The sequence below is a fragment of the Notamacropus eugenii genome, chromosome 1 (assembly GCF_028372415.1).
Source record: "Notamacropus eugenii isolate mMacEug1 chromosome 1, mMacEug1.pri_v2, whole genome shotgun sequence".
NCBI classification, from domain to species: Eukaryota; Metazoa; Chordata; class Mammalia; order Diprotodontia; family Macropodidae; genus Notamacropus; species Notamacropus eugenii.
Genome location: NC_092872.1, coordinates 210,932,194 through 210,957,789, shown reverse-complemented (window position 1 = coordinate 210,957,789; position 25,596 = coordinate 210,932,194). Strand labels below are relative to the sequence as shown.

General features: G+C 39.3%; 1 protein-coding gene across 7 annotated transcripts in view; it reads right to left on the bottom strand.

Annotated features, from left to right (window-relative positions):
* PLCE1 (phospholipase C epsilon 1) overlaps positions 1-25,596 on the bottom strand; it is a 322,319-nt gene that overhangs the window by 28,643 nt on the left and 268,080 nt on the right. For all 7 annotated transcript variants that reach the window (XR_011970818.1, XM_072625626.1, XM_072625644.1 and 4 more), the window contains 4 exons: positions 17,438-17,559; positions 15,027-15,144; positions 10,427-10,558; positions 6,922-7,209 (listed from right to left, as the gene is read on the bottom strand). Coding sequence is in view for 6 of the 7 variants with exons in the window: in XM_072625626.1 (XP_072481727.1) it covers positions 6,922-7,209; positions 10,427-10,558; positions 15,027-15,144; positions 17,438-17,559 (660 nt within the window). In the remaining variant the exon portion in view is untranslated. The remainder of the gene's footprint in view (positions 1-6,921; positions 7,210-10,426; positions 10,559-15,026; positions 15,145-17,437; positions 17,560-25,596) is intronic.

Here is a 25,596-nt window from a genome sequence, read left to right as displayed (position 1 = left end):
TTTGGAGTCAGGAATACCCGAGTTCAAATCCAACCTTTGACACTGACTAGCTGTGTGACTAAGCAGGTCACTCAATCTGTCTGTCTCAGTTTCCTCATCTGTAAAATGGTTATAATCATAGCACCCACTTCCCAGGGTTGTTGTGAGGAACACGTAATATTTGTAAAGCACTTAGCACAATACCTGGCACATAGTAAGCACTTTGCAAATGTTCGATTTTTTTTTTTTAAATTAGACAGAGAGGTGGCTCAGTGGATAGAGTGTTAGGCCTGGAGTTAGGAAAACCTTAGTTCCTATCAGGCCTCGAACACTCATTAGCTGTGTGATCTTGGGCAAATCATTTAACCTCTGGCTTTAATCCCCTGGAAAGAGAAATGGTGAAACCCCTCCAATCCCCTGGACAGCATGGGTGGGCTCTGGATATAGATCAGGACGACTGGAGATAGCCCAGGATGCAGTGGTAAACAGTACTAATCACTGAAGGGGCATTACTTTAGCCAAAATGAGAACTTGGAAAGGCCTAGGGTCATATGGCTAATGTGTGTCAGAGAACAGCTCTTTACCCACTATCCCATGCTGCCTCTTATAAGGAAAATAGAATATAAAATGCCTAAAAATGTTCTTATGAAGAAACACACACGTGCATATATGCATTTTTTTTTAGATCATGGAGAAAATGATGAAGAGAGACCTGATAGTAAAAGTTTGCTTGGGAATAAGATGCTTGTCCTCCCAAGAATGAAAGACAAAAGCTCTCAGGGTCAGAGGAAGAAGAGAAGAGAAGGAGGTGGTGATTCCCTGTCCAGGGCCCATTGGCAGCTATCTGTAGACTGGATGACAAAAAACAGGAAATGATTATGCCCCTGGAGAATATTATAGGCCACCTAGGGAGAGAGGAAATAGATGAAGCGCTGAGGAACCTGATTACACACCTGGCACAGGGGTACGACAGACAGTAAGAGGGGGATTTCCATTATCTACACGTTTACTGCAGCAGGTTTTCTGCCAAAAGCAGAGGAGGCAATACATTCTTGCCTTGCCTTGCTGACAATTTCATCCTCTAACAGGGTGAGGAAATAATAAGGGGAAATTTTATTCTGTGTCTCATTCTAATTATCTGAGAGGAATCAGTTGCTAGATGGGAATTGGGGTGAAGTGATGGTTTCCTTCTAGAGTTAATGACAGAAAAGGAGCAGAGATCTGGGAATAGTCTGAAGCATACCTTCGATTTGGGAAAAATAAGATTTCAAGGGGTTCTGAGAAAAGATAAGCAGCATCTCAGACTAAAAGGTTACAGGGGAAGTCAGCCCAGGAGGGATGGGAGAAACATAAGAGTGAAATTTTGAACACATGAGGGGAAACAATTTCACTTCTCGGGAAAATACCTGCCTGAAGATACCTATGCAGATATATAAGGGACTCAGCTGCCAACTTGGATGTTTTAAAAAAAGTATGAGATAGAAGCAAGGGCAGGTGACAGAATTTTACTGTAGGAGTGTAGCACAGCCTTATAAAAAGAGTCAGGAATACAAATGTTCAGAAGCTGTCAGAGGAAATGGCTCAGGAAGGGAGCTTCCTTTCCTTGTAGTGGGTGGGACAACATTAACTGACAGGGATGTGAGGGCTGAGCTGTTCCATTGTATTTTGCTGTTTTGTCTGCTGAGAAAGAACAAGGATCAATAGCGACTCGATCCTCAAGATAAGTTAGGTCACTGACCTTGATGAATCCTAGTCACCTTCCCCCTGAGGAACCATCTTCTCAGGTGTCAAAAGAATTGGCAGATGTGATTGATGTGTTTTGTGGAAAATGGGGGAGGTACCACAAGATGAGAGAAAGGAAAATTCTGTTAAATTTTCACAAGATGGAAGAGAACACATTCTGCAAACTATAGGCCAATGTGCTTGACTCCAGTGACTGAGTAAATTCTGGAATGATTCATTAAAGATTCAAAAGGATCTTAAAAGGGAATGGACTGAATCTAATAAGATGAAATTTAATAGGAATAAATGTTAATCTCATATTTGGGTTAAAAATTAATTTCACAAGTACTAGATAGTTACCAGTTTATTTTTTAAGGGATCTGGGGATCTTAGTGGACTGCCAACTCAATAATAAGTCAACAGTGTGAAGTGACCAACAAGAAAGTTTACACAACCTTTGGCATTAAGAGAGATATAGCTTCTAGGAATAGGATGGTGATCATCCCATCACACTCTGTCTTTGTAAATCCTCATCTGGCGTAGTTTATTAAAGTCTGACTGCCAAGGTATAAGAAAGATGATGAATGTCCAGCATAGGGCAACCAGTTAAACTAGTAGTGAAGGGCCTTGAGGCTGAAAGACCAGGAAATGTTTGGCCTAGAGAAGAGGAGTCTCAGAGGAGATGTGATAATTGTCTTCAGGAGCTGAAGTGCTTCATGTGAGGAGAGAACAGACTTGATCTGTTTGGTCACACAGGGTTGAACAAGGAGCAGTGGGTAGAAGTTGCAAAGAGGCCGGTTTAGGCTTGGTGTCAAGAAAAATCTTCACAACAGTAAGAGCTGTCCAAAAGTGGGATGACCAGCCTCAGATGATGGTAGATTCTCCCTTCTCTGATGATTCTTTTTTTTTAATTAATTAATTTAACTTTTAACATCCATTTTAACAAAATTTTGGGTTCTGAATTTTCTCCCCTTTTGTCCCCTCCCCCACCCAAACACCAAGCATTCTAATTGCCCCTATGACTAATCTGCTCTCTCCTCTATCATCCCTCTCTGCCCTTGTCTCCATCTTCTCTTTTGTCATGTAGGGCCAGATAACTTTCTATACCCCTTCACCTGTATGTCTTATTTCCTACCGGCAAGAACAGTACTCGACAGTTGTTCCTAACACTTTGAGTTCCAACTTCTTTCCCTCCCTCCCTCCCCACCCCTTCCCTTTGGAAGGCAAGCAATTCAATATAGGCCAAATCTGTGTAGTTTTGCAAATGACTTCCATAATAGTTGTGTTGTATAAGACTAACTATATTTCCCTCCATCCTATCCTGTCCCCCATTACTTCTATTCTCTTTTGATCCTGTCCCTCCCCTGAGTGTCGACCTCAAATTGCTCCCTCCTCCCCATGCCCTCCCTTCCATCATCCCCCCACCCTGCTTATCCCCTTATCCCCCACTTTCCTATATTGTAAGACAGGTTTTCATACCAAAATGAGTGTGCATTTTATTCCTTCCTTTAGTGGAATGTGATGAGAGTAAACTTCATGTTTTTCTCTCACCTCCCCTCTTTATCCCTCCATTAATAAGTCTTTTGCTTGCCTCTTTTATGAGAGATAATTTGCCCCATTCCATTTCTCCCTTTCTCCTCCCAATATATTTCTCTCTCACTGCTTGATTTTATTTTTTTTAAGATATGATCCCATCCTCTTCAATTCACTCTGTGCATTCTGTCTCTATGTGTGTGTGCATGTGCGTGTGCATGTGTATGTGTGTGTGTAATCCCACACAGTACCCAGATACTGAAAAGTTTCAAGAGTTACAAATATTGTCTTTCCATGTAGGAATGTAAACAGTTCAACTTTAGTAAGTCCCTTATGACTTCTCTTTGCTGTTCACCTTTTCATGCTTCTCTTCATTTTTGTGTTTGAAAGTCAAATTTTCTTTCCAGCTCTGGTCTTTTCATCAAGAATGCTTGAAAGTCCTCTATTTCATTGAAAGACCAATTTTTCCCCTGAAGTATTATACTCAGTCTTGCTGGGCAGGTGATTCTTGGTTTTAGTCCTAGTTCCTTTGACTTCTGGAATATCTTATTCCATGCCTTTCAATCCCTTAATGCAGAAGCTGCTACATCTTGTGTTATCCTGATTGTATTTCCACAATACTTGAATTGTTTCTTTCTAGCTGCTTGCAATACTTTCTCCTTGACCTAGGAACTCTGGAATTTGGCCACAATATTCCTAGGAGTTTCTCTTTTTGGATCTTTTTCAGGTGGTGATCGGTGGATTCTTTCAATATTTATTTTGCCCTCTGGTTCTAGAATCTCAGGGCAGTTTTCCTTGATAATTTCATGAAAGATGATGTCTAGGCTCTTTTTTTGATCATGGCTTTCAGGTAGGCCCATAATTTTTAAATTGTCTCTCCTGGATCTATTTTCCAGGTCAGTTGTTTTTCCAATGAGACATTTCACATCATCTTCCACCTTTTCATTCTTTTGGTTTTGTTATGTGATTTCTTGGTTTCTCATAAAGTCATTAGCCTCCATCTGTTCCATTCTAATTTTGAAAGAACTATTTTCTTCAGTGAGCTTTTGAATCTCCTTTTCCATTTGGCTAATTCTGCTTTTGAAAGCATTCTTCTCCTCATTGGCTTCTTGAACCTCCTTTGCCATTTGAGTTAGCTTACTTTTCAGGGTGTTATTTTCTTCAGCATTTTTTTGGGTCTCCTTTAGCAGGGTGCTGACCTGCTGTTCATACTTTGCTTGCAAGTCTTTCATTGCTCTTCCCAGTTTTTCCTCCACCTCTCTAACATAATTTTCAAAATTTTCTGAGCTCTTTTTGAGCTTTTCCCAGGTCTGATCCCATTTAGTGGGCTGGGATACAGGAGTCCTGACTTCCGTGTCTTTACCCTGATGGTGAGCACCGCTCTTCCTCATCAGAAAGGAGGGGAGGAGAAACCTGTTCACCAAGAAAGTAACCCTCTATAGTCTTGGTTTTTTTCCCTTTTCTGGGCATTTTCCCAGCCAGTGATTTGACTTCTGAATATTCTCTTCACACCCACTTCGCCTCCTGATCCTCCCAGCCAGCGCTTGGGGTCTGAGATTCAAATGCTGCTTCCCAGCCCCAGGGCTTGGGGTGGGGGCAGGGCTGCTATTCAGTGTGAGATTAAGTTCAGGTGCTCAGGTCAGGTCAGGGCAGGGCCGCCTCACGGGCTCAGTTCCCTCAGGGGGTTTATGCAGAGACCTTCAACAATGGATCTGGCCTCCTGCCTGCTTGGGGAGCCCTGGTCTGCTCCCACCTCCGCTGTTGCCTCCCGAGGGGGCCTGAGTTATGGGGGCACCCCACTCCCCTCTTGACCCGCCAAAGAGACCCTCTCACCGACCCCCGTCACCTGTGGGTGGAGGGACCCACGCGGCCGCTGGAGATTCTGTCCCTGAAGCCTGCTCGGATCTGCTCCTCTTGGTGCCGCGGCCACAGCAGGGCTGTGCTCGGCTCCCAGTCCGTGGTGCCCAGTATGCGACGTGCGAGAGGTTTGCAGGTCCCTCTGGAACAGAAATCTCCTTCGCTCCACTGTTCTGTGGCCTCTGCTGCTCAGAATTCGCCGTGAGTTCCTTTTTACAGATGTTCTATGGGTTGTGGGTTCGGAGCTATGTGTATGTGCGTCTTTCTACTCCACCATCTTGGCTCCGCCCCCCACCATCTTGGCTCCACCCCCTCTGACGATTCTTTACCTGTGTCGGTGGGGCTGCTTCAGGACTTCTTTGCCATATGTGTTATCTTCACCCATTAAAGAGCAAACTTCTTGAAGGAAGGGACTGCCTTTTTTTATTTGTGCCCCCAGTGCCTGGCACACAGTAGGCACTTAATAAATGTTGAATAACTGACTAGATGGCTGCTAAAATCTCTTCCAGTTCATAAATTCTGTGATTCTGTCACTGAACCTGGAATCTAGGAGCTTACAAAACTTAATATGGACAAAGAATTTTAAGCATCATTTGTAATTTTTAAGTCCCATGTAAAACTGGCAAAAATGTCTCCTATCACACATTCCTTATAGAATATTTTATTAACATTATCAGGAGCACAGTGACTACTTCAATCTCCAACATAATCAACAAAAATGGGCCTACGTAGAAAAAAGTTTGATTGGATATAAAGAATTTACTTACTGCAAGTATGACAGACATATCATGTAAAGGCATCAGTGAACAAAGGATACTCAGTGGACAGTACATGTTTTCCATTTGTATTTGTGCAATATCAAGACACTAGAAGAAGGTGCCCAAAGACAGTGGATGGGAGATTAAAGGGAGGATACCAAGTTACTCAGGATGAGACAGCAAGGATGCTTTGTAATCTCTCTCACTACCACATTGATGGGATCACAGATCCACTGAAGCCTTGGACTGTTGTGACGAAAGCACTTTGTAAACCTTATCATAAAGGCAGAGATTCTATTAGAGGGGACTGGGATGACATGAGATTCCTGTGTGGCAAATCTCTAAAAACAGGACCAATAATAATAATAAATAATAAATAAATAAACGAATAAATAATAAAAATAGACCAATGTCTGCAGTGGAACAGGGATACGAGGCAGATGACTATATGTGAGCCTCTCCATGATTCTACGATTCTCTTTGATTCTAAAATCACACTTGAACTGAACACCAAAGATTTGCCCCAAATATCACTTCACTCTACTCTACACTATTTAACCAATCAATCAACAAGCATTTGTCATGTACCTCTGACGTGCCAGGCACCGTGATAAGTGCTGGGGATACAGAGACAATAAGGAAGCAGTCCCTGCCCTCATGTTCTCACAGAGGAGATGACAGACACATCCATAACAAGCACAGGCAGAATTTAGATGAAGCAAATATGAGAGAGGTTTGGAAGAGGGGCAGTAATGGCTGGGGTAGGGGAGGCAGAGAGTGGAGGGGAAAGAAAGATGGGGTCAGGCAAGGCTTCATGTAAAGGGTGCCTGGTCTGGGTTTTGCAGGAAACCAGAGAGCCTGAGAGGGAAAGTACTTCATGAATGAGGGGAAGTCAGTGAAAAAACAGGGAATTGAGAGACAAAGTATCACTGTGGGAGCCAAAGCACTTACCCTTTCATATTCGTTTCATATACTTGTATCCTGTGCTTCACACTTCATCTATTTATGCTTTTACACTAATATCAAAAAGAATAGGTAAATGAAGCAGTCACTCCAAACCGTCCAACCTTACCGTCTGTTTGGTAGTTGAGCGCGACCAGCTGGATGCCATGCAGCCAGAACAGGAGGGGGTTGGGGTTGGAAGAGTCAATGCGTGTGGCAGCAGGGTATGTCCTCAGCAGCTGGCAGGCGGTGTGCTGGATCAGCTTCTGAGAATATCTGCGGCAGAGGCGTTTGGCGGCATTTTCATTCAGGGATGAGATGTGATAGCATTTTGGTGTCCTAATGATGGCGCTGAGGGACGGGGCTGTGTTCAGAGAACAAACTTCTTCCCAGGTCTGCCGCAGACCATCGAAGGAACCTAAAGCCCCACAAAGATCAGAACCACAAACTTCAAAAACTCCTTCAAAAGAATCCAGTGAATTAGTGCGAAAGCATAAATCTAAGCTCTGCCCAAGGTTTTCATGACAGAGCTGCAGGTATACCAGTTTGTACTGTGACACCATGACCCTGCCCATACTGAGGAGGGACTGAAGGCTCTGTATTGTGTGTATGTGTGTGTGTGTGTGTGTGTGTGTGTGTGTAAGTAAATCTGAATTGTAGTGAGGAACATAAACTGTGATTTATGAATCTGAGAATAGGCAAGTAATTTGCAGAGGGAAGCGGGCGAGGAGAAAGTATCAGATATTTACTGGTTCCACTCACTTATGTGAACATTTATTAAGTACCTATTGTGTTCAAGGTGTTGTACTGGTGTGGGGTTGTACAGATTAAAAAACCCTGCACCAGTCACTGGCTTTAAGGAGCTCACATTCTACATTTGGAAGAGATAAAGGAGATACAAGAGAATTCATGGGACAATCCAGGGCATATAATTTACCTCAGCTATGCCAAGGAACCGGGAAGCCAGGGAGTCCCACCAAAAACTCCACCAGAAGTCCACTAGGGGCATGTTTTGAAAGGCAGATCTGTTAGGATCTGAGTGGGGAACAGAACAGGATCTAAAAGCTGAGGGACAGCTCATGGAACCCTGATTTTAAGGAAGGGAGAGGATGGAGGCAAGGAGGCATGGAGAAGACAGAGATGGAGGGAGACTGAGAGAGCCCCTATGGGGCTAGTCTCTTAAGGAGGACAGAGAAAACCTTAAAAGATAAGGACAGGTTGCTTGAAGCCTATTAAAATAAGGTCTTTCTTATCTAAGGATCTGGGGGCAAAGCTACTGTTCAGTGAGATAATTCAAGAGGAAGGTAACTGACGACAAGGTTTTTGTTGAAATTCTAGCAGATGTGAAATCCTTATGTGGACTTCCTGGGAAGGAAGGGTCAGGGAGACAGTCCCTGCCATCCTGGGTGCTCCACACTAAGAGTTAAGGTTGGAAAGCCATATTCTAGTCATTGTGCCAGACCAATCTACCCCAACTAGAAACCCATTACTTGATGCCACGTTTCAGCCGAGAAAGGAATGGGCTTGTTAAAGAAGAACAAGATCTGGAGAAAAGGAAGGTCAAAGAAGGAAAGGGCAACCAGGAAAACATAAGGGCCGGGTTCCTGAGACCTTGATTAACTGCAGCACTTCTATAAACTTGGTTCTTCATCTTTTCTTATGATTTCAGGCCCCTGAAGGTGTGGTAGCTTGGGCAGCTTAACAAGGTTAAAAGATGGTGACTTTGGAACTTCAATTTTAAATATAATCACCACCAGTTCAATTCAATCCAACTGTATAGGATTCCCCCCCTCTAATATGAACTTGTACTTCTCCGGACTCTGCAGTGACTCAGCTCTCTTGGTATCTCTCTTCAGACTCGAGCATTTCTACCTGCTCCTTTTTATGGGCTCAAGATGCTACTCAGATTCATAATATATTTTAACAATATAAGATGGCATGATATAATATAACACCCATAGTCAACCAATGAGAATGTTATCCACTTACCTAGGAGGCAAATTCAAATCCTATGAAGAAGACACACTCAAAGTCCCTAAAAAAGGTCTCATCTTCTAACCTTGTTGATTTGTCTAGACTCATCTAGTGTTACATCCTCTACAAGTTTTCCTATAATATTTGTAGTAACCTCTACTAAAGTTCTATTCTAATAGCTCATTATGGTGTGGCTGTGACATGAGTTCTTTTAGGCTATGCACATGGAGTGTCAGCTTCAGGAGAGCTTATTAAACTTTAAAGGCCTGCTAAATAGATAGACTTGCTAAATTTGAAGAGAGACATCATTGAGAAGTACTGTTCTTATTGTTATTTTTTTGGTCTCCGGCCACTCTTGAGAGGCCACACTGGGAGAGGCAGGGAGTGGAAAAGGAGGGAAGAAGGGAGAGTCCATGCTGGAAAACTAATAGAATTTTCCAAGTGTTAAAAAGTAGTACATAGCAGTTAAATCCTTAACAAAACCAAAAAAACTAAACTTAAAAAAAGGATCATAAATTGCTTATAAGGAGCAAGGTAGGAGAGATGAAAAAAGACTACATTCTCTCCTATGAGAAAAAGCATGTTAGTAAGCAACTAAGAGGGGCAGCTAGGTGGCACAGTGGATAGAGTGCCAGAGTTGGAGTCAGGAAGATATCTTCTTAAGTTCAAACCTGGTCTCAGACACTTACTGGCTATGTGACCCTGGGCAAGTCACTTAACCTTGTTTGCCTCAGTTTCCTCATCTGTAAAATGAGCTGGGGAAGGAAATGGCAAAACCACTCCAGTATCTTTGCCAAGAAATCCCAAAATGGGATCACAAAGGGTAGGGCACGACTGAAATGATACAACAACAAAGAAACTAAGAACAAGAGGAAAATGTTGGCAGTGAGAAACCAGTAGGGATAGAAATGAACTAAGTCTGGGGACCTGCTCATGGAAGAAAAATGGTGGCCATGAAGTAAAGGAGGTCTTTGGTGCCACAGTACAAATAAGTATACTGACTAAATAAAACTTTCCTTTTACATTCTGAAATAAATTTTTACTCTGGTAGGAGATTTAGAATAATTTGAACAAGCTGCAAAAAATACAGTAACCAAAAGCATAAGGAGTTTTGTTGTTTTGTTTCTGCCAAATGTCATGAAATGCCTAGCATTCAGGTTGGTTTGTTTGAAATAAACATTAAAGGAGTTGCCTTCTTTGGATAAAATTTGGTATATTATTAGCAAGTATCAAAACACAACGTGAAGTCTATTTATGGGTTAATTTGTTATTATGAATAAAACGGACAATAAATATGTTCAAACTGGCATTTTGGGGGATTACATGAAATGAGGATTACAATTCACAGAAGAACCACTATCATTTTCTTTAAACTGAAAAATTTTTCTGATGATTTTCTTTTCAACAAATATTGCTAAAACATCTCTGGTAAATAACCATGATTCTCAAGAAATTAAAATTGCAAAATGGTGGTTTTTTGCAATATGACTACCATTTAACTTTTTTTCCCTTGCTTATTAATTACCCAGTTACAGCAGGCAACATGAACATTCATTACAAAAAACAATTTAAGCATGCAAGTGAAGATTACCGACAGGAAAACATTTGATCCATCCAATATACAGAATCAAGCAAAGATACTGGTAAGAAGCTGACTTTACTTTTTCCAGATGTTTTGGTATATGCTGCTGTCTCCCCAGGGCTTAATCTGCCTGGATTGTTGCCAAAAATGGACTTCCTGCTTTTCCTTTCTTTTCCTCTGCTAGAGCCAGATGGGTTTAAAGTTGACAATCCTGTTCCCATAAAATTAAAATAAATAAGCCAAAAACTGCAAGCAAAGGAACTCAACATTTTCCATCACCGTTGATGTTTATTTTTAATCACTACTACTCCCTTGTAACACAATGTGTAGGGCCTACTAACATTTCATTTTTTACTAGCCTTAACAGTATTGATCCCAATTATAAGATAGCTTTTGCTGTGATCAAAAAAAGGTGAAAGAAACTGCATGGTCATTAGAAAATGCTCACAAATATGATTTAAGCTAATATCAAAATAACACATCAACAGTCTAACAGAAAAAAAGATGCCCAGAGACCTTGGGGATCATTATCCAATGAATGGATTATTTTATGTTACTGACTTTTTTCTACCTCTTTCTGGCACAATCACCTTGTCTGATATCGCAGACCCTCAGTTGGAACGGCCCTTATCTGGCCTGGATGCCAACCAAGAGGCCAGCCAGCCTTTGTCGGACGATTTCCAACGTGGGAGACGACAGCCCCCTCCACTTTGGGGCAGCTCTAAATGTTGGGAAGCTTCTCTTCATACTGAGCATAAAACTGCTTCCACACAGTGCCCCCAGCTCTGCCCTTTGGGGTCCAGAATTCCTTCCTTCAAAGGACAGCATTTTGACACAACGCTCATCTTCCGCCCCTGCCAGCTTTCTCTTGGCCAGATGACACCCCCCCCCACCATACTGTCACATGCTTCCTGATTATTTAAGGTGACCTGGGAAGATCTCTGCCCCAAGTAGTTCCATTAAAATTCCATTATTGGAAATCTATTCCTTAAAATTAAATCTCTTTGAATGGTCCTCTTTTAAAATGAAAACAGAGCAGTGCATTGGGGAATACCATGAATTCTTCATTGTGAATGAGTTTTTCTTCTTTATGATAGCAAAATCAAGATGAAGTAGGGTTGGTTTTGTTTTGAAGGGCCAGGGCACCATAGTACAAACAATGAAAAAGTAGGAAAGGTAAAGGAAAGAGGAGGTGAAATCTGATGAAGACGACCTTTTCACAAAAGGTTTCAGTGATTGACTTAAGTGGCACATCTAGGATTTGAACCAACAATATTAGTAGCACTATGATTAGTTTGTCAAAAATTCTTCTGGTATGTTTCTTCACATCAGTGAAGAAATTTGTATATACTAATACAGAAGGCCTAATGCTTACATTTTATTCATTAAATAGTTACCAATACTGCTAGACAGGAGGTCTCTTTACACTGTAATACTCATACTTAAAGGTCATCGCTCTGGAGAGAGAAAAGTTTTCTAGAAGACAGTACAAATGACACAACCAAATTCCCTAATTAATAGTGTTAGTTTTTTATGTGTACTTTACTTTACAGAATAGATATCCCTAAAAAACTGTGTCCATATCAGTTTTTTGTGAACCAAATCTTATTTTCCTGCCACATGCTAAAAGAAATGTAATGGTTTTCATAACACAGAAAACAAGGAAGCAAAGCAACTTCAAAATTTCAAACTTTTTTTTGGTGTGGCTTTCTAGGTAAGTCACAGCTACTCATTACTATATCCCATTTACTCTTTCAGTTCAAAGGCACCTTTCTCTTTTCTGCAAACTCAACTGTCAGAAATGTTGCTCTTAAATTTGTCAAGAGCATCCTCCTATTCTTTTCTGCCACTACTGGGTATCTTCATTTAGGCCTTGTCTCCTAACAAAAGTACATTCACAAGGACGCCAGGGTGATTGTTGTCTCTTAATAGCTGGGGTAGGTTTGGCTCAACTGTCTGGCTACAACACCCAGGAGAGGATAACATGAAGGAAAGTGTCAAGAACAACTACTTTTACTTCTTTCAGACAAATTGGCTTGTCAACTCTAGGGTCTAAGAATGCACTGTAGCACAGTGTTGATCCAACAGCTCTGACAGTATATCCTTTTGATTCAAACGGCTCATTAAAAAAACATTAGTCTGCCAACAAAGCATGGTTTTTTACTGCTGTAGGATTTCTGTGCTGCCAAGAAAATTAATGTTTATGCTGAAAGAATGGGCTAAAACTTAAAATGAATAAGCCACGAAATCCTTTAAAATGACATAACTGGAGCCCTGGAGCCACAGGGATACTACAGAAGGCCCATCAATCAGTCTGTATTGGGCTTGTCTCCAACATAATTACTCCCCTCCCCTTCACCCATCATTACTCGATATACCCAACTCTCCTCACCTCCACTGCTAGGTTTTGGTAGCCAAGCCCTTTAGGACAATAACTCTAATCATGACTCAGGTACCTACACCTACACAGGAAAGATTCTATTTTCCTCCCATCTCTCAGATTCCTTTGTAGGTGTGGTAAGTACCACAGGCAGTAAAGTGAGATAGAGTGGGTCAGACATGGCATATATGCAGTGAGATCTACACTTCACTCAGCTCTTGTTATACATCTTTCCCCTCAGGTCCATCCTGTTTCTGAACTTCCTTGCTGCTGGTGAGGACACCACTGCTCTTCCAGTCACTTAGCTTGCAACCTTGGTGTCATCGTTAGCTTCTCACTCTTACCCATATTTACAATCAGTACCCAAGTCTTGCTGCTTCTAGCTCAACAGCATCCCTTATATGACTCCTCTCTACTCACACAGCCACCACCCTAATTTAAGCTGTTACTACTTCTTACCTTGGCTACTATAATGGACTTTCAGTCTCCTTCCCTTAAGTCTTTTTTCTCCAATCTATCCTTCACAAAGCTGCCAAAGAAATTTGCCTGAAGTGCAGAACTTGCTGTATCACTTCCCTTCTCAATAAACTTTAGTGGCTCCCTATTGAATACAGGCTCAAAGATTTCTATAATTGTTTTAAAACTTTCTATTTTTTTTGCAAGTTTTAGAATACACATAATAATTAGTATATAGTGGTATATGAGTATAATTTACAAATATACACATATTTCAAGTACATGCTCAAAAATTATTTTTATTAATAAGGATACTTAAAACAAAATATTTAGAGATTATGACAGAAGGAACTCTGATAAGGAAGCTTGGAGAAGTCAGAGAATGTTTCAAGGAAAAGGTATAATTTGAATTTGTCCTTAAAGATAAATTAGCCTTATACAGGCAGAGCAGAGAAGAGTAAGCAGTAGAATGAACAGCATGAACAGAGGCAGGCAAGCAAGAATAATTATTGTTATTGGGGGACAGTAAGGAGACCTGTCTGACCAGAGTGACCGTAGACACTGGAGTTTAGTTGTAAACACAGTTGAAGAGATGCGGCAGGGCCTTTTATGGATGAAATGAAAGTCAAACAGAGGGGTTTAGACTCAATACTACATACAACAGGGGACCACCAGAGCTCCTTGACTAGCAGGGTGAGGGAATGTTTTAGGGTGATTATGCTGAAGTCATATTAATGATAGATTAGAAATCAGAGTCAGGATCACCAATAAGGAGGCTGTTGTAATAATCCAAATGTGAAATGATGACAGCCTGGACTAGGGTAAGGGGGAACAAAGCAAGAAGTACAAATTTATGAAATATTTCAAGGAAGGAAACAAGAAGACCTGGTGACAGATTAGTTAAAGGGAAGAAGGCGGTTGTTGCTGTGTTTGTCCTTCGTTCTCCAAGAGGACCATTAGGTCAAGATGATGATCTGACTTGCAGTTGACACTGATTTGAGTGAGGGAAGGCTGTGCAAGGTCACCAACCTCACTTTCTCCTCCTGAGCCATCTGGGTCCAGTGGCCTGATACTCATCAGGATGGCTGGAGATGGCCCAGGATGAAATGGGAGACCCTGGCCATTTTGGGTGAAGGTCTCATCAGATTCTCACTTTGAATAAGATACATCCATTTAATGAATAGGCCTCTTTAAGCAGTTACTTAAGGGATGGCCCCTTTTAATAGAAGAAAAAATAACAAAAAAATTGAACCAGGGGGTGGAGGAAAGAGCCCTCTATGTACCATGATCAACAGTGAATGACAACTCTTCTGATCAATATAATGATTCAAGACAATTCTGGAGGACTTATGATGAAAAACACTATCTACTTTCAGAGAAAGAATGATAGTCTGAATGCATTTTTTCTCGTGCTTTTTTTTTTTTTTGCAACAAGGCTAATATGGACACATGTTTTGTATGATTTTACATGTACAAATGATATAGTTTCTTGCCATCACAATTGGTAGGGGAGGGCTGGGAGGTAGAGAATTTGGAACTTGGAAAAAAGAAGAATGTTGAAAATAAATAATTAAAAGACAAAACAAAACAAAAGAAACTACATTAGTCAAAAAAACCTGATCTCCTTGCCAAGTAGAAGGAGATGATAGCCAAGGGAACATTACTTTAATATGATGGAAAATTATGAGCAGCGTCAATTCACAAAACATAAAGGAGGAAATTTATAGAAAGCTTATGGAGAAACTCAGTGAAGCCAGATCATACGAGGATGAAAAGGAAAGGACAATTTTTTTTATAATTTAGCTTCTGAAAGGGATAGAATGATAAGATTAGTTAGTCTTACCTGGAAATTTTACAGCTTGGCAATAGATGACAAGGTCAGAAAGCTCTGGGGCTATTTGTCTACTCTCTTTTTTATTCTGTGGAAGATAAAATTCTTCACCCAGTTCCATGTCATAAACCTGTTAAAGATAAAGTAACAGAATTTTACATTATAGATCTTGAAAGTATTCTGTCATCTCTCTCTATGTATTTTGTGTAATTCAAAACTTCAAATGACTAGAACATTCTGATTTTCAATAAGATAACCATAAGCAGGTCTACAGTATTATTAAGTCTCTATTCATGTCAGGTAACTGCATAAGTGGGGTGCCCTATATTCTTACAGTAATAGGATCTATGGTGGGGTAAGATGGTATAGCAGCATCAGGAACTGCCTCAGGGACTAGTCAGGGGCACTGACAAAACAGTGACTGACATCTTTTTTGAATATTCAATTCACTCTGCTTCCTGATGTAACAACTAAATACATTACAAATGAGTCTTGAACAACAGGATCTTGCTTCAAGAACCCAGGCCAAGGCTCAGGTCAACCATATGCTTGCTATCAGGATCTCATCTACAAGAAGAGTTGCTGGTAAAAGACCCAATTTTCCTTGTAATTGAAAGATAACTGATGCCAGCATCGGCCATTCACAGGACTTAATCCTGGTAATGAAGAAAACTCAGCTGCCTCATGGAAAGCCATCCCACTTCCCTGAAGCCACCACCAATTTCCTTATCCATCTTATCCCTAACGAATTTCAATCCTGCCTCCCTTTTCATTGTTCCCTCTGTTCTCTTCTATCAAAAACCTTCTTTCATCTTAGACTTCTTCCTCTCATGTTCTCCCAAGAACTGAGCACACCTTGAGAAACGGTTTCCCCTGAAGACTCTAATCTATAGGCATTCTCTTCAGTACTGGATACAGCATCTCTCATTTCCCTCCCCTCTCCCTGTACTGGACCAAGAGTAGGTATGTTCCCTACTTCCAACCACAACTTCCAGAAACCCCTTCCCTCCCACCCCCTGCCATCTCACCTACTTCATTTGAGAATCACTTTATCCTGATCCAAGTAACTGTTCTCCAATAGCCTCCTGGCCATTCTTACCCAATTTCCCCTATACAAGGGCTTTTCAGTACACAAGCTGTACCTTGAACATTCTGGCCTAGTTCATCAATCTCCTTTCCCATGTCCTACATTGTTTATTCCACAGGCTTTGTTTCACTTCTGTGAACAAAAACTCTTAAATTCCTCTTACCATAATCTCCTCTTATTCCACCTCTCACTGTGCCTCATTCCTCCTAGCTCTATCCTTTGGTTATCCTCTAGTTTTCCTCCTTCTGTGTTCTCTCAGGCTATCAACCCTGCTCTGGCTTTGCTTTCCTCCCATCTCAATCTTTACTTCATAATTAACCAGGTCAACTTGACATTGTCCTTGTTTTTGAATCCTTTGCCTTACCTAATTCCAAACCTCTATCGAGGAAGTTTTTCCTAACCTCCTTCCTCTCCGCAGATTTTTCACACAACCTAATGAATTAGAGATTTAAATGACAACTTTTTCTTGGCTCCATAGGAAGATGTACTTCACATTATCTATTTTCCCAAATGACTTTTTAAGCTGTCAGCACACACTGCTTTTCTCAATATTTCATCTCTCTCTTACATCGGGCTCTTAGAGCAACAGTAACAGTATGTACATATAGTCATTGTGAGCTAGTCACTCAAAATAGAAATGAGAAAAACCATGAATGTGTTAGATTTTCCTGGAGCTATTCCAGATGGGGGAAATGAAGCAAAAAGAGAAATCAACTTTCAGGACCAAAACTGGTTCTGGTGAGCTCAGATATGTGCAATAGTGTCTGTCTAATCACAGCACCCTCTTTCGCAACCTATTTGATAGCTCCTAATTATCTCTAGTATGAAATACAAACTCCTTTGCTTCTCATTTAAAGCCTTTCACAACTTTGTTCCGGCTTACCTTTACAGTTTATCATACGTTATTCCTTTCACATCCTTTGCCATCCTGCTAAGTGTGTTTACCTGGCGTTCCTTAAAACAGAACATTTCACCTCCAGTCCTCTGGGCTTTGCACAGCTGGTCTCCCATGGCTGGACTTCTCTCCCTTCTCACCTGCACTTCTTGGGTTCCTTTAAACCAGGCTCCAGCGTCACCTCCTTCAGGAGGGCTTCTGATCCCAGGAGTTGCTCCCCCTCCACACAAATTATTGTGTATGTCCTTAGTATTTAGTTACTGACTTGCTAATATTTGCATACAAATGTCTTTCTCTCAAATAGAATATAAACTCTTTAAGGCATGGGCTGCTTCTTTTATTTTTATAATCCTAAGCCTAATCCAGGTCCTAACATAAGTGAGAACTAATTAAATATTGTTTTATGCCCAAGTGTGGCTAAAGGGAAAATATGTGTACTACCTTTCCTTTGTTGCAAATAGAGCTGTCAGTTTTCTTTATCCTCTTGGGAATTTCTTCATTGTACTCAAACTGTAGTTTGTCACTAGTTGACTTACTTTCAGGTCTGTCTTCCAGAATGTTATCTGCAAATGAGTTAAAATACCTTCAATCAATATAACAGAATTAAAATTACAGATCCACAGTAGATCTCACTTTATGAAAAGGTCAGAGAGCAAAAGTGCTCAATACCTGAAAATAACTTCATGTTTGACTTGTCTCGTTGTGATATAAAAATATTCCAGCAAACAAATAGGACTAAATAATCTTTTTTCACCAAGGTTCTTCATTTTTTTGGACCTTAACTTTGATTTCATTGGGATAGGGAACTCCCAATAAGGAAACTTCCTCTACCAATACAGATCAATATGTACTCTGTAGCTATATTGTCTTAGAGAGTTGGCGGGGGCACTGTGAAGTTAAATGACTTCCCAGGGTCACTGAGCTCCTGTGTTTCGTACTTGGCAGGACTTGAACTCTTTTCTTCCTTACTCTAAGACCAGCTTTTTAACCATTTGTACAACTCTGCTTCTCTTCACTGAGTTTATTGATGACTTTAAGAAACTGATGGGTGTTGAAGGTGTTTTGTTGTCATGTAGATGTGTCCTAACCTTTATAGCAAGATATATTGTGTAAAATGACTGACCAATTGGTTTTGTGACTAAACACTAGCGTAACAGAATACAAATTATGTTCTAATCCACCTTATTTAATGTAGCTACTAGTTATTTTTAGCTTCAAGAATGTCAAAACCAGGAAAAAATATAGGAACTTGGAAAACGTTCCAACATCTCATTGTTAAATTGAAGGACAAAGCTGAGTAGCTCCACAACTATAAAAATTTATAGTGTTAATAGTCAGCAAGTTGAAAAACCATCTGACACATACTCTTTCATTTTAATTATTTAAAAATTATATTCTCTATGCAAAGGCAACATCAACAGTTTTAATGATAAATTCACTTTTTATCCCTACTGATCTATTAACATTTTCTTTATCATCTTCTTCTTATTTTACTATTTCCAACCCACATATGAATAGATCAAAATATCCTCATACCAAATCAGTGCCATGCAGGCTACGAAGTACTAAAAGAAATACAGAAATTATTCTCTAATACTTATTTGCAGAGGTACCACAATTTCATGCTAAGCAATATTAAGCGATTTAAAATACAATGCTGAAATTCATGCAGTTAAAATGATCAATTCAAATGGCCTTTACCTTCCTGACTGTTAGGAGCGGGAGAAGCATTAAGGACATCTGCTATAGAAAAACAGAGTCAGACAGGGGATAAAAGTAAAGAAAATTAAGACCTAAAGCCAGAGAAATTAAACTGAAGCATTGAGGAGAGTTTAAATGACAAGAACGACATAGAATAAAAGGTTAACAAAAGAAATAAGGAATACTTTATAACTTCAAAGATTAGCAATAATTAAAGTGCAAAGAATTTTCCATGATAATGCATAATCCATTATGTAATATTAGGCCTACTGGCATGTTTTATTTACTATGCATTACTGTTTCATTTCAAACACAAAGACACAGATTAATTTCACTAGAAGAAAATAGTATCTTCCTATGACTTTGAACGAATCTGTATTATGGCAGGGGTGAACATCTGTGTCACAATGATCTGGGCTGCACACTCACAAACAGGCCATGGAGACGAGACTAGCTAGGAGGCAGGAAGATCTAAATCCTCAGGTTAATGTAGGCCAGATCACTATGACCTGATGGTTTTCTGGATAAATAACCAACAAATTATCCGTTTCGAGCTTTCTAATCATGCTGCTATCCTTCCCCTGACTTGTTTTATTTCTGTTACTGTCACTGCACACTGACCTGTCTCTGCAATATTCTTTCCCTACTTTGTAGTTTTCTCTCTCAGCAATTACCCAACTTTTGATCATATAATCTAAAGGATGAAAAGGAATTTAGAGATAATCTAGTCCAACCACTTCATTTTAAATAAAAAAAAAAGTGAGTTCAAAGACATGAAATGAATCTGTACAAGAATTGTTTATTAGCGTCAGAGAAGGAGCTAGACAAAGGGTTTCCTGACTTACAGTTCAGTCTTCACAATACCACAGTGCTTCTTCCAAGATTTATCCCAAGATCTCTGAGGAAAAATGTGATTTGTTCTGCCTAAATTTGCAGTTTTTATTTTTCTCATCACTGTAGCTAGCTGGAGACAACTTGGGAGCAATGCAGAGACAGGTAGGGAAACATTCAGCACAAGCAGGAAAATAATTACAGTGAAGGAAAAGAAGATGGTTACAAGGCCAAGAATGTAAGTATGTGATTTGTTTGGTATCTGGCCAGAGTCAGAGAAAACTCTCCATCAAGTGGGAATTTAATTCCTTCATATTTATACTGTTATTGCTCTTAAATGAATATGCAAAGCACACAGATTCCAAAGTTTAAGTGTGTATTCTTGGATCCAAAATAAAAAGTGCAAAATGTTCTAGAAGTTATCTTCAGTGAATGAAGGCTCCCTTTTTCCTTAGGGTTCTCTGAAATGCTAAGGTGGCTTGGGTATTATTTATGGGAAAGTAAGAAAGAAGGGAATCAGCATTACATAGTGCCTATTATTTGCCATGTACTGTGCTAAATGCTTTTTACAGATATTATCTCATTTATCCTTATAAAAACCCTACAAAGCAGGTGGAATTATTATCTTCATTTTGTAGTTGAGTAAACTGAGGCAGACAGAGGTTAAGTAACTTGCTCAAGGTCACACAACTAGTAACAGACTGTTTGAATTCAAGTCTTCCTGACTCCAGATCCAATGTTCTATCCAATGCGACACCAATCACCTTATAACTGACAGCTCAGAAAAGACTTATTTCCCTTGAACTCTTTTCTTGTGATGGAGAATTAGATGCAGTTAATACACAGGCTAAGACAGAGTGCTTCTTGATCTGGAATTCTCATTACCTTTTTCCTTGTGGAAATGTAACATAAATTATAACAGAAGTCAGTGAGGACATACGACTTGAAATAGATATATCAATCAGTGTAGAGGCAGATGTAGAAGAAATAAACTTTGCTCCCCCCCCATTTTCTTTCAAACTAAAAAATCATTCCATTTCCCCATCCAGGGGTCATGGAATTTCTGAGCATGGAGAGATCCTCACTTCTCAAAATTTCTGTTAGAACTACAAAATCTTATAGGTAGAAGCATCTTGGAGGTCATTTAGGTCAACCTATTTACTTTAGAGATGGAGAAATGCCCATGGAGGCAAAGTTATTTGCACAGAATTACATATCAGTGTAATCAGTGGCAAAGCTGGGATTAAAGAAATCAGTTCTCTTGACCTACAGACCAGAGTTTTTGAATGTGTCGTCAAAAGGCTGTTTTGCTTGCAAAGGGCTTTGAGAGAGATTTGCTCTCATTTAAAACTATCAACTCTGACAGAGAAAACATTGCGTCCTTAGTTTTCCTCATCAGCTTGAGCTCATTCTAAGCTTTCAAACTTTTTATGTTACATCAAACCTCCATTATCTACCTCTGATTCAATATTTTTGCACATTTTCTTGTGCATACATGTTGATCTCTAACCAGTTTGTTTCTTTTCAACAGAACTGTTTTTAGTTGTTTTTAAAAATAAAGTTAGCATTCATTTCAATTTCATTCTTCAGAGCTTCTTAACTCTCCCAGGATGAATATTAGTCTTTTAGATACTACCTTTACTTTCTCTGAAACCTTTAAAATCTATTCTCTCCAAATCTAGAGTGCACGTAAGATTATGCCAGGATTTTTTTGATCAGAAATACTACGGCACTCCTTCTACAATTACTATTTCAACGAGCTATCCCTCCTTGTTGATGAAAATCAGATCCAGAATAGTGTGTTGGTTCTTTTATGTGTCAGTTTAATAGTTTGTTTTTATCTCTTCAATTAGCAAGATTTTTTTTCTACTTCAGAGGTTCTTCATTTTATTTTTAAAATTAAGTTTTATTGACATCTTTTGTTCCTTGTTATCATAGTTTCTGACAGTATCCTGCCCCCCTCCCCTCTTATTTTCTAAATTTTGTGTTACAATGAAATGAGCTACTGTAAATATTTTTGTACAGATAGATCCTTTTCCTCTTAAAAAATCCTTTCCAGATATAAGCCTGCTAGTGGCATACAGCTGGTCAAAGAGTATGTATAGTTTAGTAATTTTCTAGACATAGTTCCAAATTGCTTTTCAAAATGACTAGACTAATTCACAGCTCCATCAACAAACAGTGCAATAATGTGCCACTTTTCCATTTTCCCATCTGCCAGCTTTGTCACCCACTCCCTTCCTTTTGGTCAGAGATCCAGGGCAGAAAAAGAAGGGAACCTACACTTATGGGTGAGAGGAGCGGTACTAGCTATGTTCTAAATGAGGAATAAGTTCAGAACCATATAGCAACTTGTGGCTACATGGAGCAGAGCAAGGACTCCATGTTAGCCTTTAGCCCAGGTGAAAAGTAACAAAAAAACCCCCCTATATATAAGCGTGATAGAAGGGGAAGAATAGAAAAAGAAATGAGAGCTATAGAAGAAAGGTATGAAAAGAAAATGAACAGCTTGGAACAAAAAAATACAAAAGTTACTCAAGAAAGCAACTCCCTAAAAATGAGAATTGACCAAGGACATGAACAAATAGTTCTCAAAAGAAGAATGGCAAAATATTCATGACAACATGAAAGAATGCTCTGAATTACTGAAATTTAAAAAAACACAAACCAAAACAATTCTGAGGTTTCATCTCATACCCTGCAAACTGGCAAAAATGACAAAAAAAGGCAACAGTGAATACTGGCGGGGTTATATAATGACAGGAACACTAATACATCATTGGTGAATCTGTGAAATAGTGTAACAATATTGAAAAGGAATTTGGAGTTATGTAAATAACTAAAACGTCCATACCCTTTGAACCAGATAATCCCTTACTGGATTTGTACCCCCAAGGAAGCTAGTGATAAGATGTTCTCCACATACAGTAAAATATTTATAGTAGCACTTTTTGTGATAGCAAAGAATTAGAAACAAATCAGATACTCATCACATCTGAAATGTCTAAACAAATTGTGGTCTATAAATATAATGGAATATTATTGTCCTATGAGAAATTATGTATTTGATGAATACAGAAAAGCACAGAAGGATCTATGTGAAATAATGCAGAGTGAAGCAGAGCCACAAAAACAATAGATACAACTACAACCATGCAAATAAAAGAACAACTACATGCCAAAAAACCAAAGGTGAATGTAACCAAGTTATGAAGATCAAGTAGAACTTAAATGAAAAGATACACAAGAGGATGCCACCAGCCCACCCCGTTGTGGAGCTGGAAGGTGTTACACATTGCATAAGTGTTTGGAATTTCTCAGTCTATCAGCTATACTGATTTTTTTCTCTCTAAAAATACTATTTATTAAATTGGATGGCTCTCTGGGAGGGAGAAGACAACTATGATAATTCAGGAAACAGAAATTGTCAACAAAAATTTATTTTAAAAAAATCAACTAAATAGAAGTCAATGACTCCACGAGACATCAAGAAACAGTAAGATGAAGTCGAAAGACTGAAAAAAATAGAAGAAAATCAGGTATCTCAATGGCAAAATCAACTGACCTGGAAAACAGATTGGGGAGAGGTAATTTAAGAATCTTTGGACTACCTGAAAACTATGAACAAAAAAAGAGCCTAAACATCACATTTTAAGAAATCACAAAACTGTCCAGATCTCTTAGGACCAAAGGGCAAAATAGAAATTCAAAGGGTCTTACAGTCACTTCATTAAAGAAACTACAAAATAAAAATTTCCAGGATCTTAATCTACCAAACCTGAGTATAATCCTACAGAGATGGCAAGGGCAGGGATGGATGATTCTTTAACAAAAAAAAAAGAGGATTTCTGAGCATTCCGGATGAAAAGACCAGAACTGAGTAGAAAATATGACATATAAACATAGGAACCAAGAGAAACATTAAAAGACAAACAGAAGTGAGAAATCAGGGATCAAAACAAGGTTAAATTGTTTACATTCTTATATAGGAAAATAATATAGTATCCCCTCAGAACTCATCATCATCAGGGATCATAGAGGGAATCAGACAGAAGACCTGAAAGATGTTATGACATTTTGATGATCTTAAAAGAAGAAAGGAAAGAGAGGGGAAGAGGAATATACTGGTACAAGGAGTGAGTGAGCAAGGAAGAGGAAGAATAGGGAAAATTATCTCATATAAATAGGGTCCTAAAGTAGAAATCCACAACGAGGAGGGAGTCAGAGGAGAAATGAGTGACACATGAATCTCACTATCATTTCAACTGGTCAAAGGAAGGAAGAACACACATAAACACACACACAGAGTTGGGTACAGAAGCACATTTCACCTAACAATTCAACAAGAAGGAAGGGGTTAATGCAGGGGGGAGATAACAGGGAGAGCAGATTAAAAACAAAAACAAACTTTTAAGGACGGGGCAGGAAACAGGAGAAAAAGTATAAGAATCGGATGGATGGAAATATACAATTAACAATTGTAACTGAACGTGAATGGAATGAACTCATCTCTAAAATGGAAGAAGCTAGTAGAATGGATTAGAAACAGGAATCCAAAAATATGATTTTGTTAGAAACACATCTGAAACAGAAAATACATTTCTTTCTTCTTTTAAGATCATCAAAAAAGGGGTTGGAGCAACAAAAAAGGGGTTGGAGCAGAATCTATATGCTTCAGTTGAAGTTAAAAAGGTAGAGGGACCAATTTAAACTCAGACAAAGCAACAGCAAAAAGAGACCTAACTGAAAGAAATAAACAGGAAAATCGTATTTTGCTGAAAGATACCATAGCCAATGAATTAATGTCAACACTACCAACATATGCACTAATTGTTATAGCATCTAAACTCTTTAAAGAAAAGTTAAATGAGGTACAGGAAGAAACAGAATCTTAGATCTAGATAAATCTAACCAAAAAATAAATGAAAAAGAAGCACCTGAACACAATTCTAGAGAATACTGAATGGGAGCAGAAAGGAGTATGCCTATTATCTACTGCCTATGATTTTCACAAAATTTGACCATGTATTAGGTCACTGAAAAAAAATTCTCACAAATGCAGAAAAGCAGAAATATTAAATGTCTCTTTTGCTGAGCATAATGCAGAAAAATTATATTTAGTTAAGGGTCTTTATTCTGCACTAGTTCAGGTATCATCAGTGATCTTTTCCTGCCTCAGTGCAGAGCCTGGGACCTCTTTTTCAGTCCCTGGCTCCCAAAATGTTCCTGAACAGGCCATTCTTCCTGTTATTCTTCTATCTTAATTCTCCCCCATCTTGTCATGCCACTTTTCTGCACAAAACCCTATGGTCTAGTAAGCAAAATAAAAGTTCCTCCTGCCTGATAATCAAGGCTTTACACAACCTGGTTCCATTCTACTTTTCCAGACCTGTTTCATATTGCTCTTCTCCACACACGAAACTCAAGCCAAACTAGGTAACTTGCTGCACTGCCTAAACATGCATGGTGCCCTCATGGCTTTGTCTCTGCTCAGTCTCAAGCCTAGTGAGATGAAATGGAAAGCCTTGCCTCTGACACATATTGTCAGTTAGTTAGCTTTATTAAATAATTACTCTTTTCCAAGCACTCTGCTATGTGCTAGGATAAAGAAAGGCAAAAACATGTTCCTTGTCCTCAAGGAAATAGAATTCAAATGGGGGAAACCAAAATGTAAAAAAATTATGTACATATAAGGTATATATAGAGTAGCCAGAAAGTAATCTCAGAGGAAAGGCATTAGTATTTGGGCACTCTGGGAAAGGCCTTCTACCAGAGGTAGAATTTGAATTTAGTCTTGACAGAATCCAGGGAGGCCAAGAGGTAAAAGTCAGAGTGTAGAGTATTCCAGGTATGAGGATGGGCAGTGAAAAGGCAGTCAAGAGACAGAGTGATGAGTGTGAGAATAAGGTATGTAATGGACAGTAAAGTAAGTAGAGGAGAGGAAAGAATAAGAAGACTGGAAAAATAAGAAGGGCAAGGTTGTAAAGGACTTCAACTCAACAAACATTTATCATGTTTATTTTAGTTTACTGAATCGAACGGAACAGAATATAAGAAGCCTGGAAAGA